Source organism: Triturus cristatus, chromosome 2_2 (genome assembly GCF_964204655.1).
Source record: "Triturus cristatus chromosome 2_2, aTriCri1.1, whole genome shotgun sequence".
Lineage (NCBI taxonomy): Eukaryota > Metazoa > Chordata > Amphibia > Caudata > Salamandridae > Triturus > Triturus cristatus.
In genome coordinates this window covers 1075984242-1075999905 of record NC_140582.1, presented here as the reverse complement: position 1 = coordinate 1075999905, position 15664 = coordinate 1075984242, and the positions used below count along the sequence as shown (strand labels likewise).

At 48.6% G+C, this 15664-nt stretch overlaps 1 protein-coding gene across 1 annotated transcript in view; it reads left to right on the top strand.

The window, feature by feature from the left end:
* MAEA (macrophage erythroblast attacher, E3 ubiquitin ligase) overlaps positions 1-15664 on the top strand; it is a 391495-nt gene that overhangs the window by 297649 nt on the left and 78182 nt on the right. Inside the window, exon 6 of the mRNA XM_085642591.1 lies at positions 3749-3857. Within this exon, the coding sequence (XP_085498717.1) occupies positions 3749-3857 (109 nt within the window). The remainder of the gene's footprint in view (positions 1-3748; positions 3858-15664) is intronic.

Below are 15664 nucleotides of genomic sequence, written 5' to 3'. Positions count from 1 at the left end.
CATCCATCCATCCCTCCCACCACCCACCCATCCATTCCACCACCCACCCATCCATTCCACCACCCACCCATCCATTCCACTACCCACCCATACATTCTACCACCCACCCAATTCCACCACCCACCCATCCATTCCACCACCCATCCATCCATTCCACCACCCATCCATCCTGCTGCCCATCCACCCATCCATCCTGCTAGCCCATCCATCCCGCCACACATCCATCCCACCACCCACCCATCCACCACCCATCCCACCACCCACCCCCTATCCCACCACCCACCCCCTATCCCACCACCCATCCGTACCTCCAGCCACCCATCCACCCATCCCATCCTACTACCAATCCATCCATCCCACCACTCATCCATCCCACCACTCATCCATCCCACCACTCATCCATCCCACCACTCATCCATCCCACCACTCATCCATCCCACCACTCATCCATCCCACCACTCATCCATCCCACCACTCATCCATCCCACCACTCATCCATCCCACCACTCATCCATCCCACCACTCATCCATCCCACCTCCCATCCATCCATCCCACCTCCCATCCATCCATCCCACCTCCCATCCATCCATCCCACCTCCCATCCATCCATCCCACCTCCCATCCATCCCACCACTCATCCATCCATCCCACCTCCCATCCATCCATCCCACCTCCCATCCATCCATCCCACCTCCCATCCATCCTACCACTCATCCATCCATCCTACCACTCATCCATCCCACCACTCATCCATCCCACCACTCATCCATCCCACCACTCATCCATCCCACCACTCATCCATCCCACCACTCATCCATCCATCCCACCACCCATCCATCCTACTGTCCATCCCTCCACCCATCCACCCATCCGTCCCTCCCTCCCACCCATCCATCCACCCATCCATCCACCCATCCCACCACCTCTCCACCCATCCAACCACCCCTCCACCCATCCCTCCGTCCTACCACCCATCCCTCCGTCCTACCACCCATCCCTCCGTCCTACCACCCATCCCTCCGTCCTACCACCCATCCCTCCGTCCTACCACCCATCCATTCGTCCCACCACCCATCACATCCATTCGTCCCGCCAGCCATCCATCCGTCCCGCCAGCCATCCATCCGTCCCGCCAGCCATCCATCCGTCCCGCCAGACATCCATCCGTCCCGCCAGACATCCATCCGTCCCGCCAGACATCCATCCGTCCCGCCAGACATCCATCCGTCCCGCCAGACATCCATCCATCCGTCCCGCCAGACATCCATCCATCCGTCCCGCCAGACATCCATCCATCCGTCCCGCCAGACATCCATCCATCCGTCCCGCCAGACATCCATCCATCCGTCCCGCCAGACATCCATCCATCCGTCCCGCCAGACATCCATCCATCCGTCCCGCCAGACATCCATCCATCCGTCCCGCCAGACATCCATCCATCCGTCCCGCCAGACATCCATCCATCCGTCCCGCCAGACATCCATCCATCCGTCCCGCCAGACATCCATCCATCCGTCCCGCCAGACATCCATCCATCCGTCCCGCCAGACATCCATCCATCCGTCCCGCCAGACATCCATCCATCCGTCCCGCCAGACATCCATCCGTCCCGCCAGCCATCCATCCGTCCCGCCATCCCACCACCCACTCATCCAAATGGGCAGAGGTCCTGAGGTTGTATTGGAAACGTCGATGACACGTTAACCTGACGTTGGCGGTAGGATTAGACACAGTCCATGATGAGATGCTAAGAGCCTGGAGATTAACTTCAAAAGTCTGGCACAAGTAGAGTAAAGCCAAGATAACAGTTAAACTGATACCCTTTCAGTGTTGCCAATGTAGATCATCTTCCTGGCACCATAGATCCTCGGGACGAGTCATCAATAGGGAGAATGATGTGATGAAGCGAGCGGTGAATTAACGGCCCTAGTTTTAAGTCCTAGATTGTTAAGGCTCCTGATTTTCCCACCAGCTAAGACAAAGCGAGGTAGGACAGTTGTTGATCTTAAAGACTCTGAAGATGATGCAGGCGGCGTAAATATGATTTTCACTTCAGCCCAGTGCCTGAAATTGAAATCTAGAAGTGCAGGTACTCCTGTCCCAGAGTACCTGTTTGCTGCTGAAGAGTACTGCTGCTGAGGAGTACTCTCACACTGAAAGCATTGGAGCAGTGCTGAGAAGTTCCTGTACTATCCCTTCCAAATGAAAGAAGTGCAAGTACCTGAGAGCACCTGCCCAGTGAAACGAGTGCTTCAATCGATAGCTTTTGAAGATCTTTCAGGACTGGGGAGTACATGAATTAGCCTTTTCTATGTAGATCGGCACCTGAAGACGGGGTTCTATGAATAAGCATTTTCTATGTAGATCGAAGCTTGCGGACAGATGGAAGCCTGCTTTCAGGAGGGATGAGGGTTTTAGAACTCCAATCAGGGTGGCTTAGTGAATGTTGGAGAACACTGATACTTGTACCTGCGATCGAAAGTCTTTTGCTGTTAGGAGTAATGGTTTTATCTTTGTTTATTGATTGAAGTGATGGAGGCACCGGCCTCAGTCTAATCTGCCCTTCCTGTTGAGTGCATGCAAGCATATTTACCTCGCCTGTCCTCGTCTCACTCTGTTGCGCTCGTGGTCACTCGTATTGTCCTTCTGGTGGTTCTGCTCTCGTGGGAGAGAATGTTATGATTTGAAATGTCGGGTGGGTGAATATAGAGTCTGCAACCAACTGTATAGACATTCTGAGACTGGCTCTTGAAGAGAACATATCTCCTACAAAGAAGCGGATCCTTAACTACAATCCAGTGTGATTACTTGCTACCTCCTGAAGGAATTCGTCTGGTGGACCCCCTTCCTACACTTCCCAACTGTCCAAGGCGTCCTTCATGTTCTCTGCAGGACATACCTGCCTGCGCAGAACAATGATGAGCCAGAGATGATGTAACTTGCCCTCAGTAAGGATGCTTTGCACTCCTATGGTTGTCTATGGTGGTTTGGGGAGGAAGGCCTGCAGTCCCTACTCTGTCAGATTCCATGTGGAGTCGAGGGCGTGAGGAAGGAGACACCGCACGGCTCAGAAAGACCTGCAGAGTCCGGCTCCTCGTGCTCCGTCCACGTCCCACATTTCTGAGATTTGAAGGGCCATTCCGCATATATTCTGCAAATCATTCTTTTCTGAGTGAACCTATACGAGCAGATGCTTATATTGTCTGACCATTCCCGTGTATTATGTCTCCCTTTTGCTTAGCCTGGTCTTCTCTCCCAGCACCTCCCCTGCGTCTTTGCTCGTTTGTTCTCAATAGTTGAAAATAGACAAGAGTCTGCAGAGAGATATGGTTATGAAAAGGTACTTTGAAGCACCATGCCAGGTTCAGCTACCGCCCAGAAGTTCTTTTAGTTTTTCAAACCCACTTTTTCAGAAGGGAAGTTGCTTGAGATTTTTAAATACACTTTCCAGTGTTTCCACATGGTGGCACTGTATTTCCAGGAGCTAGTGGCTCTAGGCAGAGGACTCTTAGACAAGCGTTTTGTTTTACTTTCTGTGCTATAGGACATGGTGTTTTAAATAAAAGAAATGACTTTAATCTAAAGACAGGAGAATATCCTTAAGTGGAAGTGTTTTTAGTATCAACATTTACTTAGGTTTCTAAACGACTTAGCCATGGGTGCATCTCCAATAGTTGAAATTCTACACACTGGTGGCGCATTTTAAAGATGTTGTCTAATATATTTACTTCTTACTATTGGTTTCAGACATGCAAGAAAGCACTTCAGTCAGGCAGAGGGAAGCCAACTTGAAGAAGTGCGGCAGGTGATGGGAATGCTGGCCTTTCCTTCGGACACACACATCTCTCCATACAAGGTCGGACGTGCATTTTTAATACATTTGTTTTAGGATAAACATGTGATGCCTTATTTAGAGACTTGATTCTTTTTTTTAAGGTTTTGGTACCAGATGTGGTCAAGATGGCTCATGTGATTGGATTTCGTTATGATGGAACTTAGGTGTTAAGATGCAATTTGTAGAATGTGAGGTGTGGGTTGTAATGTTACTGCCCTCGTGGTCCCTCGCTACAATAACCACGCGTACACGTTGTCGTGGTATGATGTATTTATTCTCCTCACAGGAGCGCCGGCACGGAGCTCCGCACCCGTTGAATTCGGCGCTCTAACTCCCACAAAATGGCCTCCGCCGGACATCCTGTGACGTCACGGGGCGGGCACGCCAACCACTAGACCGCTACACCACATCTCCCCCTTTTTCAACACAACCCCCAACTTACTCCCCTTATAACATATACAGTCTTACTTGTTGTCCATGCAGAATTCTCCAAACTTCCGGGGCAGTGTGATTCTCCTTCCCCGTCTTGTCCACTTACTGGGTTCACCTGCCTTCGGAGTGGTAGTCATGCTCCGTCGGTCTGATGCCCCATCTTCGCCTTCCCTACCTGCATGTCCCTTCTCATTGGTCTCATTGTCCTCTCGGGCCTCTCCTTCCTGCCCTCTCTTCTCCTCGCAGATGCTGTGTCCCATTTCCACCTGAGGACTCCCTTCCGTTCCTTCTGGGGGGCTCTCGCTCCCTTCCGCTGGACTCTTCGCACCGCGCGGTGTCCCTGCAGGTGTCGCCTCTACCGGTGTCTTCTCTTCCAAGGGTAAGCACCTCGCCATGCGGTCCTGTGACCATATCTTCCCATCACTGAGAAGCGCTGATCTTGAGTACGGTTCCATCACTTGGAACGGCGGTGTGAACTTACTGTCCCCTTTCTTCTTCAGGGTGGGTAGCCTGACTCTCACCCACTCTCCCTTTTCCAGTGCAACCTCCTTTGTGTTGTGTTTCCTGTCATAGTATTCCGTATATACTGCCTGTGCCTTCTCCCAGTTTTTCCGCACTACTGCCGGGGACCAATGACTCTGAACGGTGAGGCGCTTCCAGTCAACGTTGTCTTTCGTGAAAGGCTCTCGTCCCCTTAGCACCCGAAACGGACTGTACCCCGTTGAAGTGGGGGTGATCCGATAGGCCCACATCAGCCTTTTCAACTCCTTTTCCGAGTCCTTTCCTTGGCTGATTGCTGCTTGAACGGATCCCATGATTACTCTGTTGAACCTTTCCGCCGCGCCGTTCCCGGCCGGATGGTAAATGGGGGTGTGCCGGATGGTGATTCCGTTTCTGTCCATGAAGGTTTCCCATTTGCTGGAGGTGAATTGCGGGCCGTTGTCGCTCAGGATCCCTTTGGGTATACCTTCCCTTATGAAGACGTCTGTCAGGAATTCCAGAATCGTCTCTGTCTCTGCATTGTCTGCCACATGGACTTCTGGCCATTTGGAATATCGATCTACCACTACAGTAACGTATTTCTGGATGTTGTCTGCATCTGTGATGGGTCCCAGGACGTCAATGGAGATCTCCTCCCATGGATTCTCCGGACATGCGTACTTGCCCAGGGGTGGTCTCAACATCTTTTGAGTCTTGTCCGCATTGCTGCAGTGCTCGCATCTTCGTACATGTCGTTCTACTGCCAGGTCTATTCCCGGCCACCAGTAATCCTCCTTGGCTCTCCCTTTGGTCTTTACGATGCCCAGATGGCCCTCATGGGTGATGGCTAATATGCGTTGTCTCAATGAGAGTGGGGGAACCACTTTGTTGCCGCGCAGCAAGAACCCTGGCTTCTCTCCTAGGGACAGTTCTTCCTTGACTTCCCAAAACTGTTTGAGCTCCTCACTCAACAATCTCTTCTCTGGCCATCCGTTTGTTACGTACGCCTTGACTGCGCTCAACTTCTCGTCATTCCCGTACTCCTCTTCCCAGTCTTGAGCACTTATTGCTCTTTCGTGGTCACCTGTAAATGCTACTGCATAGTCTTCCCAACCACCTTCCTCGTGGACTTCTGCGGTTTCCTTGGCCGCTGCTTTGCTCAGGAAGTCTGCCACTTTGTTCCGGTGTCCTGGTAGATATTCCACGTCGTAGACGTAATCTAATAATCTGAGCGTCATCTTCGCGATTCGTGGCGTGCTCATGCCCCCCTGATGTGAGGACCTTCACTAGCGGCTTGTGGTCTGTGCGTAGCAGGAAACGTCCGCCCCATAGGAATTGTCGGAACCTCTCCATCGCCCACACCGCTGCTAACATCTCCTTTTCAATGACGCTGAACTTGCTTTCATTCGGGGCTAGCGCTCTCGATGCGAAGCTAATCGTGGCTATCTCTCCGTCCGCCGTCCTTTGCGTCAGGACTGCTCCCAGCCCTCGATCACTGGCATCCGTCGTCAACATGGTGGGGGCTTCCAGGTCATATCCGTGAACCGGCACTGCCTCGCTGATGTTCTTTTTCACCTCCTCGAATTCCCGTTGATGCTCTCCCGTCCATATGAAGGTGGACTTGTTTTTGAGGAGTGACCTCATTAGGTGGGTTTTGGAGGCGAAATGGGGTACGAACTTGCTATAAAACTCCGCCATCCCCAGAAAGGTCCTTGCGTCTTCTTTGCTCGATGGTGTGGGCGCTTCCCTGATTGCTGCGACATTCGATGACTTGGGTTCTATACCGTGCCTGCTTATTTCATGGCCCAGGTATGTGACTGTGTTCAAGCCGAACTTGCATTTGTCCCATTGGGCCGTGAGCCCGTTCTGCTTCAGCACCGCCAAGACTTCTGCCAGTCTCCTGTCATGCTCGTCTCGGGAGGCTCCCATTACCAAGATGTCGTCTTGAAAGTATTGGATGCCTGTCTTCCTGTGGAATAGCTTATGCATCAACTTCTGGAAGACCGCGGCCGCGAGTCCGAACGGCATCCTCAGGAATTTGTAGCACCCGAACGGCGTAATGAACGTAATGATTTATGCAGGGCGATCTGGTGGTAGGCAGACGTAAGGTCTACCGTGGAGAACCACTGCGCTCCTTTGGTCTTTGCTAGCATCTCATTAATCCTGGGAAGCGGGAACTTGTCGACAACAATGTTCTTATTCAGCTCTCTAAGGTCGACGCACAGCCTCACCTTCCCGTTGGGCTTCTGCGCCACGACTAAGGGAGCCAACCATTCTGCGTTATCGATCGCCTCGATCACGCCATTGTCCTCCAACCTTTGTAGCTCTTCTTGCACCGCAACTCGTACGCGGAACGGTATGTTGCGCACCTTGTGGGATACTGGCTGTGCTCCCGCTCTAAGTTGGATCTTGTGTGTAAACTTCGCCATACGGCCAATAGTGTCTTTAAATACCTCTGGGAATTCTTCTTTCCATCGCCGTCCTTCGGTGTCTTGGCCCTCATCCGTCATGAGGACTTGCGTATGTCCACCTGGGTTCAATTTTATGCCCAATTCTCCTTGGTCTCTCCAGCCCAACACCGATGGTCCTTTCTCCGCCACATACAGTTTCCCTTCGCATGTGCGGCCTCGGAATTCGAAGGTTAGCGGACAGTACCCTACCATGGGTATCGGTTCCCCGGTGAAGGTCACATGATGGATGTCAGTGGGCCTCAAGTAGTATGTCGTGCTAGGCGCAAAGTCTTCCTCCCATATCCTTCTTTGTACTATTGTGTATGGCGACCCTGAGTCGGCCACCATGGTGGTTCGTATTCCTCCAATCCTCATTTCGCACCTGGGTTTTCTGTCCGTCACGCTCTCTATGCCCAATACTTGATCTTCTACAATCAGGATTTCATCCTCCTCATCTCTGTCCCCGTCTTCTTCTTCTCGTGTCCCCTGGGCTACGAACTTCACTTCTTGCCTTTGAGACTTCCTCCTGCACACCTTTTCATAGTGTCCTATGAGTCCGCAATACGAGCATTTGGCGCCAAATGCCGGGCAACCCTTGTCGCTGGCTGCGTGGGTGCCACTGCCGCACCTGTAGCAGGCCGTCTTGTTCCCTTGTCTTTGTCCTTGCATTCTTGGCGTCCTAGCGTTGAATATTCTGTTTGTTCGTGTACCTTGTTGTCAAACTGGCTGTTTGCTGTCTGTCGTCCTCCGGTCTTCTATCTTGCACACCGTCTGTCCTGGGAGCCTCTCGCGCATGGCTGCCTCCGCGCACCTTCTGGAAAGTTCTGCTTTCTTTACTAGGGCCACCACTGTTTTCAGTGGCGCGTCTCCATTGGTCCACAGTTTCTCCTGGATACTCGTGTTCACAGTGTGCATTATGATTTGGTCCCTTATTAGCTCTTCCTGGAGGGTACCAAACTTGCATGTCAGAGCCAGTGTCTGTAGAGCTGCCACGTATTCGTCGACTGATTCACTCTTACTCTGTTTCCGATGGTAAAAGTTGTATCTGTCTATCGCCGTGCACACCACTGGCCGATAGTGAGCATCCAGATCATCTAACGCGTGTTGAAACACGTCGTCGCCTGCCGCCGTCCTGTCCTCTTTCACCAAGTCCTGGTATACTCGTTGCCCTGCCGGGCCCAGGTTATGTAGGAGGATCTTCTTCCGTCGTGAGCTCGTGTATGGAGTGTCACCCTCCTCTTCCAGGGCTGCAAGGTAGTTTAAAAAGTACCTTTTCCAGTCGTCCCACGGCATCTCAGGCTCCCCTGGTTTGGCCAAGAACGGTACCGGGTTCGTTAAGGAGCACATCTGGGAGGACATCTTCTTACTGCCTGCGCGTCCTCCTCCTGTTGTGGGTGCGTTTGCTGTCTCGTCCTCCCCACCGTCGCTGCCCCTACCGTTGTCCTCCTGACTGGACTCACCCCCTTCCGCGGGACTGCTGCCTGCCTCCTCCAGGGTGCTGCTCTCTCTCCCCTTGGTAGTGGCCTGTACCGTCGCTGTTCTGCACCTGGCTCTCAGCTCCTCTGCGTGGCCTCCCCTGCCGGTGCGCGAAGAGTGGTGCGCTCTGTGCGCCTCCCTGCGCCTGTGCTGGTGGGCGCTTCCTCCGTTGCGCTGCCGCGCCCCTGTGGCTCGCACGTGGTGTACTGCTGCTGGGTCTTATGATGCGGAGGGCTCGGGTTTCAGGGTGCAGTGTCAGCCCCCCGATCACCACCTCGTCGCCATTGTAATGTTACTGCCCTCGTGGTCCCTCGCTACAATAACCACGCTTACACGTTGTCGTGGTATGATGTATTTATTCTCCTCACAGGAGCGCCGGCACGGAGCTCCGCACCCGTTGAATTTGGCGCTCTAACTCCCACAAAATGGCCGCCGCCGGACATCCTGTGACGTCACGGGGTGGGCGCGCCAACCACTAGACCGCTACACCACATGGGTGTTCCAAGGCAGTCAGTTACTCTGGTCTCCTTGGAGCGGATCGACACCAGATTGTGTTCCCCAATACATCTTATTGGAAAGATTTAAAGGTGTCCTCTATTATTCGGGGCTTTTTCCCCCCGCAACATTTTTTGACAACGTTTGATCACAAAGTAGCGGTAATTGGAGTCTGTACACAATCTACATGATCCTGGTGTGCGCAGGACGAGAGACACGGTGTATCGCGCTGAAGAGGCCAACCCACATTGATGTCAGGGTGGTGAAGTTAGTTGGGTGCGGAGCTACACGCAGAATTACTTAATTTAAGGTACTGTGTATCATTTATGTTAAACTGTGTTCGGGCACTTACCATTGGCTCGAGAACTAGTGCGTGCAGAGAGACGATGTACCGCGGTTCGGTAGCATTCCAAGCTGGGGAGTGTGACGTTGTGCTCCGTGAGGCGGTGTCGGTGGACCGCGCACGTTGACATTACGCCATCTTGAAGGGGTTATTTCACCCTGAGCACTTCCGTGCGGGTTATCTCTTCGGTGATCTGCACTTCATTTTCCGCCCGTCTGGTGTACGAAGTCTCTGCATGCACAAGTGTTGGTGGACAGAGGCTCGGCTGGGGCAAGCACTCTTGTGGTAAGTAAAGTAAAACTATGAAGAAGTCGTTATTCTTACAAGGAAGGTATGTGTATTCCAATACAGCTTCAGCCAAGACCAGGAGCAGCACACCATCAGAAGTTCGATCTGCAACTGACAGCTGCCGATCGAACCCGCAACCGCACACACTCCAAGCACGAGGCAAAATACAACCAAGCATAAAGACAATTCAATACAATACAAACCCACTACATCACCTCTCCCTTTTACACAAAACAAGATAGACCCCAAAGAACCCCTAAAAGTTAATATCTAACAAAATCCTTGAACTTGGAAGGAGGTCTCCTATTGCGACTCTCACGGTCAGAACCATCTAAACTCCCATCCAAGGAATTACCAGCAGGTCCACCAACTGACAAACTCACATTCTTGCTCCTTGACTCAGACCTTTCAGGATAATTCAACCAATGCGTCCACTCCTGATCATGCTCCATCAATGAAACTTTCCTGCCTCTAATTAACTCAGCTTGATCCTGCGTCACCTTCACCAACTGCCTCTTGTGCCACCAACCCTTACCAGCCAAAAACACTGCACCCTTACTTACTTTACAGACTTGAACACGATCAGAGAACACAAACTCCCCTTTTTTCACCTTATAGGGTTTTTTAAACAAAACCCAATCACCAACAGAAATCCCCAAATCACACAGATGGCCCCTTCTGTCAAACCTTTTCTTCATGTCCAACTGTTTCTCCTTAACAACATCTGCCACACCCCTAAAACCAGAGCCATCAATGACAGATTTCCTACTATCCAGCCAGGAAGAAAACAAAGTAGTATTTGCCTTTCTACCCCTCACTAACTCAAATGGAGTAGCTTAAGTGGTACAGTGTGGCGAAGTTTTGTAATTCCACACCTTTTCCTCCAAAAACCTTCCTATGTCAAAGCCAGAAACCAGAGCAGTTTGGATTCCTTCTTTAAGAACTCTATTACCCTGTTCCACCAGTCCATTGGAAGCAGGTGAATACAGTACCACCTTAAAATGCTTAATATCTTGTGTCTCCAAAAATTTACACATCCTTTCAGACACTAAGTGTGTCCCATTATCCGTCACCAAAGACCTACGAGCCCCCTCTAACAAAACACCTTTTTGAGAAAACCAATGGTGCTATCTGTATCCGGTGAATCCATACATTTGTAATACATCCACTTCCAATAGTAGTCCATAGCCAAAATTAAATACCTCATATCATTCACCAAAACATTATAAGGCCCGGAAAAATCCAAACCAACTTTATCCCAAAGGTTTCCCAGGAAATTCAGTTGGATGCAAAGGTAACCGAGTAAGTTTCCAGTGCTTGTCCGAAAGTAAACATTCTTCACAACCATCCACTAAGCTCCTAACATGAGCATCTAAAGCAGGCCACCAGTAATGCTTAATTTTAATGGAAGTTTTCGTCACCCCCAAATGTCCTTTGTGAGCGACCCTAACAATGGAACTTCTTAGACTAACCGGAGGAACAAATTTATCCCCTCTCAACACAAATCCATCCTTCACAGAAATATTATCTGCCACTAAAGCAATATTCCTCAACTCCCCAGTTAAACTTTTCACCTCCGGCCATTTACTTATAGAGTATTCCAACACTTTGGACCGAATAGCATCTATCGTGCAAGCAACCTTCCATTCCGCTTCAGAAATAATTGCTCTACAATTCTCAACAGCATCCAGCACAGCAAAACACTCCACCTCATCCTCCTTGAACTCCTCCTCATCATCATTCTCCATCAACATCCTTGACACTCAATCGGCCCGAAATTGTTTACCACCTTGGATGTTTTTCATTTCAAAGTTGTACTCTTGTTATTTTGAAACTTATCTAGTCAACCTGGCACACGTTGTTGTTCGCAACTTTTCTGAAAATAAACGTCCGAGACTTGTGATCCGTAAAGATTTCAAATCTGCGACCCCAAATAAACATTTTGAATTTTTGAGCACCCCAAACACAAGCCATTGCCTCTCGTTCAATGGTGCTGTAATTTTGCTCAAAATATTTGAGCGATCTTGATGCGAACGCCACAGTTTGTTCCTTGCCATTCACCCTTTGACTGAGAACCGCACCCAGACCATTCATGCTTGCATCAACCGTAATCATAGCAATGAATCTCAATGGTCAGCCTACGGGCAATGTGTATAAAGAAGCTTTGAAGCATTTAGAGAACAGGTTTGCAAAAGAAGTTAATTTAGTCATGTCTAGATATAAATTTTACACACAACCTTAAGCTTAACATTAAACGATTGATGAATTTGTAGCAAGGCTGAGGGAGCTGTTGGTCAAGTGTCGTATTGGAACTATGACTGATGAGTAAATACACGACCAGCTCATTGTTCAGTGTTGAGAAAAGAAAATTCAAGAGAGGTTGTGGGCAGCAAAAGATCCTTCTCTGAAGTAAACGGTTGAAATGTCAAAAGACATAAAGAAGTCACAACGTTGTATGAAGGAGATGAACAGAGGTGAGAAAAGTGGTTATGTGTCCATAGTGGATTCTGATAATCAAACTATGGAGAGGGATGTCAATGTAGTGTATACAAAAGAGGAAAAAGGTGGTGCAACTACTTAGTCAAAGGGAAAGGTGAAGGAACGTACTCCCTGTGAGAGCTCACATCATTTTTTCAGACTCCAAAAGGTGTTGTGCTGTCAATAAGGACTGCAGAAACTGTGAACGTAAAGGCCATTATACGCACATGTGTAGGGAAGGCATCAAAGTGGCTGGGATAATAAGTCTAGAGTGAGTGTGGTGTAGGCGACAGATTAAACCATATATGGTGACAGGATTTCAGTGATAGACCGGTGTGTGAAAGGAAAAGTGGAGAAGAGTACACATTGTCAAGTGATAAAAGAAGAATGTGTAAACCTACTGCTAAATTTAGGGTGCGTTAAGTGGATCTTATGATTGATTAGGGATCAATCTATACCATAATTCCAGAGAAAATGTTCAGGGCACATTGGAAGCTAGGTGTATTGCTTCCTAAAGATATTAATCCAGGTGGTTATCAGGAGAAAACTATTGATATTTCAGGATACATGGAGTATGGGACAAGGTGCATAGAAGGCAAAGTTTCAGTGGATGGTACCCCACATCCTTACATGGATGCACCAATTTGACTTTAATATTATAATTAACCCTAGGGTACCCAATCAAGTAATGGTTGTGGAAGAAGCTCAGTTGGGGGATATTTTGAGTGGTGCTCAGAGAGTTTTTGATAAAACGTTAGGACGCTTGAAAGGGTACGTGCATAAAACTATGCTGAGGGAGGATGCTGTGTCAAAGCAACACAAACTCAGAAGGGTGCCATTGGTTGTGGGAGGCAAGGTTAAAGAGTTATTGAATGATATGTTGTACGAAGGCATAATTGAGCCTGTGGAGGCTTTTCCATGAGTTTTTCCTGTGATGGTTACCCAAAAAGCTGATGGCCACCTGAGGTTCAGTGTGGACCTCAGATCCTTAAATCAAGATATTGTTGCTGACACATTCCCTCTCTCAAATATTAATGAGCTGTTATCTATGAAGGGTGATAGGCAATTCTTAAATCTAACTTTGAGAAATACCTATCATCAAATTAGATTACATGAAGACTCAAACGCCTTGACAGTATTCATAACATCTGAGGGTACTTTTCAATTCCCTCACATGCATTTCGCTTAGCGTCGCCTGCAAGTGTGTTCCAGAGCATGATGACGAAAATGTTTGAGGGGATAGAAAATGTCTATTTTCAAGGTGACATTTTGGTTGTTGGTGGAACAGCACAATGTCATCTTGAGAATGGTTTAAAAGAAACTGGGGCAGTCAGGTTTGACCTTAAATCGAGAGAAATGTAAATTTTTTATGAATCAAAGTGAATATCTGGGGTACATATTATCTAATAGTGGCATCAAGCCAAAGAGGTGTTTACCGGGTGCTATTAAATTGGCATCTTTCCCCATTGGCAGAGATCAGTGAAGGTCTTTTTTTTCCTAATAGAATACTATGCAAAATGTATGGATTATTTGCGGATAAAATTGACAGTTTAAGAAAACTTTTACAGAAAGGCAATGTTTGTATGGGAGCAAAAACATCAGGAATGTTTTATCAGTGTTTAAAATAGAATCTATTCTGCAAGGATTCTTACTGCTTTTGATCTTAAATTAAGGTCTGTACTTAAAGTGCATGCAAGTGCAACTGGGTTGGGAGCTGTGTTTACTCAAATTCATGGGAGAAAAGAAAAGACAGTGGCATTTGCATCACACACTCTTACACAGGCAGAAAGGAACTATTCTGTAATAAAGCGCGAGGCTCTAGTCACTGCTTGGGAGGCAGAATATTTCCGAGTGTGCTTGTGGTGTATGCATTTTGTTATACGAACTGATCATAAGCCCTTGATCAAGATTTTATCTTCTGCGGGAGCAGGTAAAGGACCTGCGAGGTTGGCCAGGTTAGCTGCGAGATTACAGGAATATTTGAATGTGGTGGAATTTGCTCATGGGGGACGAAATGTGCAAGTGGATTGCCTTTTGAGATTGTCACTGGATTGGGAAATGGTAGATAGACCTGCTGTGAGAAGTCTGGATGCAGAGGGAGCTGTTGCGTCTGTACAGGATGTAGTTTGTAGTGGATTAGGAGCCTTCACTAAGTTGGAATGGGAAGAAGAAATGAAATCTAATTGTGTTCTTAAGGAGGCTGTTAAGTTGATTTATAGGGGTGCTGTGAGAGAGAGTAAGTTATCAGTCACAGTGAGGCCTTATGTTAAAGTTTTGGAGGAGTCGTCGGTGTGTGGTGGAAATTTTGTTATGAGGGGAGATCACTTTGTGCCTCCTGGAGGTTTGAAACAAAAAGCTGTTCAATTTGGCTCATGAGGGACATTTGGGTCATGGTCTGTCAAGTAGGAGACTGAAGATGAAGGTTTGGTGGTCTGTAGTATTTGTAAATGTAAGTGAGAAAAGAGAGGGTGGCCGCATTTAGGATTTGGGTTAGCCTTGGCATACAGTGTGTTTAGACTTTATAGGCCCTTTTTCGGAATTGTCATATGATGTGAGATTTGCAGTGTTGCTTATTATCTGTATTCCAAGTGGTTTATTGTAACATGTGACCCACGAGACAACTATTGAGATGGCGTAAAGTATTTTTGTGGAAGAAGGCCTACCTTTGGTCCTCATTATGGATAATGGGACACAATTAACATGGTGCGAGATGGTCAATTTCCTGAAGCATTGTGGGATTAGACAGTATCGCACCTCCCTGTACAATCCCAGAGGGAATGGAATAGCGGAAAGGGCCAACAGGTTAGTCAAAGGTACCATTCAGTTGGCTGTAACTAATTGGTGTAATGTGAAAAGGATGATGGCTGATATGGTATGTCGCTCCACCACACATAGTGTTACTCTGAAATGTCAGTTTCAGCAGATGAGAGGATGTGTCCAGGGTACTAAGATGTCCCCTTCATGGCTCAAAGAATGGGTCATATTGGGGGTGAGGGGAGAGGGAGAGGGAGAGGTGCAGTAAAGCCGGTGGAAGGGTCCAAATTTGAAATTGGTGTTTGGGTTAAGGTTAGGTCAGGGACGGTGAAAGGGGGGATTTCTAAATTTAGAGGCCCTTTTCGCATTGTGAAGGTGGGCAGATATTTTGTTGTGGTGGAAGGAGTAGAGAGGTGGAATTTAAAGAATGTAGCTCTATATCAAAAAGGGGAGATTGTGTGAAGGAGGATGGTGAATGTTCTGGTATGTGTTGTTGCTCAGCAATGAAGAACTTATTGGGGTAAAGGTCAGAGAGGTGGTTGACAATGCAAGGGGTGTTGGAATGGGTGGTTCAAGGGTGGTCAGGGAGGTAAGAGTTTGTAGTCCACCACCTTATTTGGAAGATTATGTGA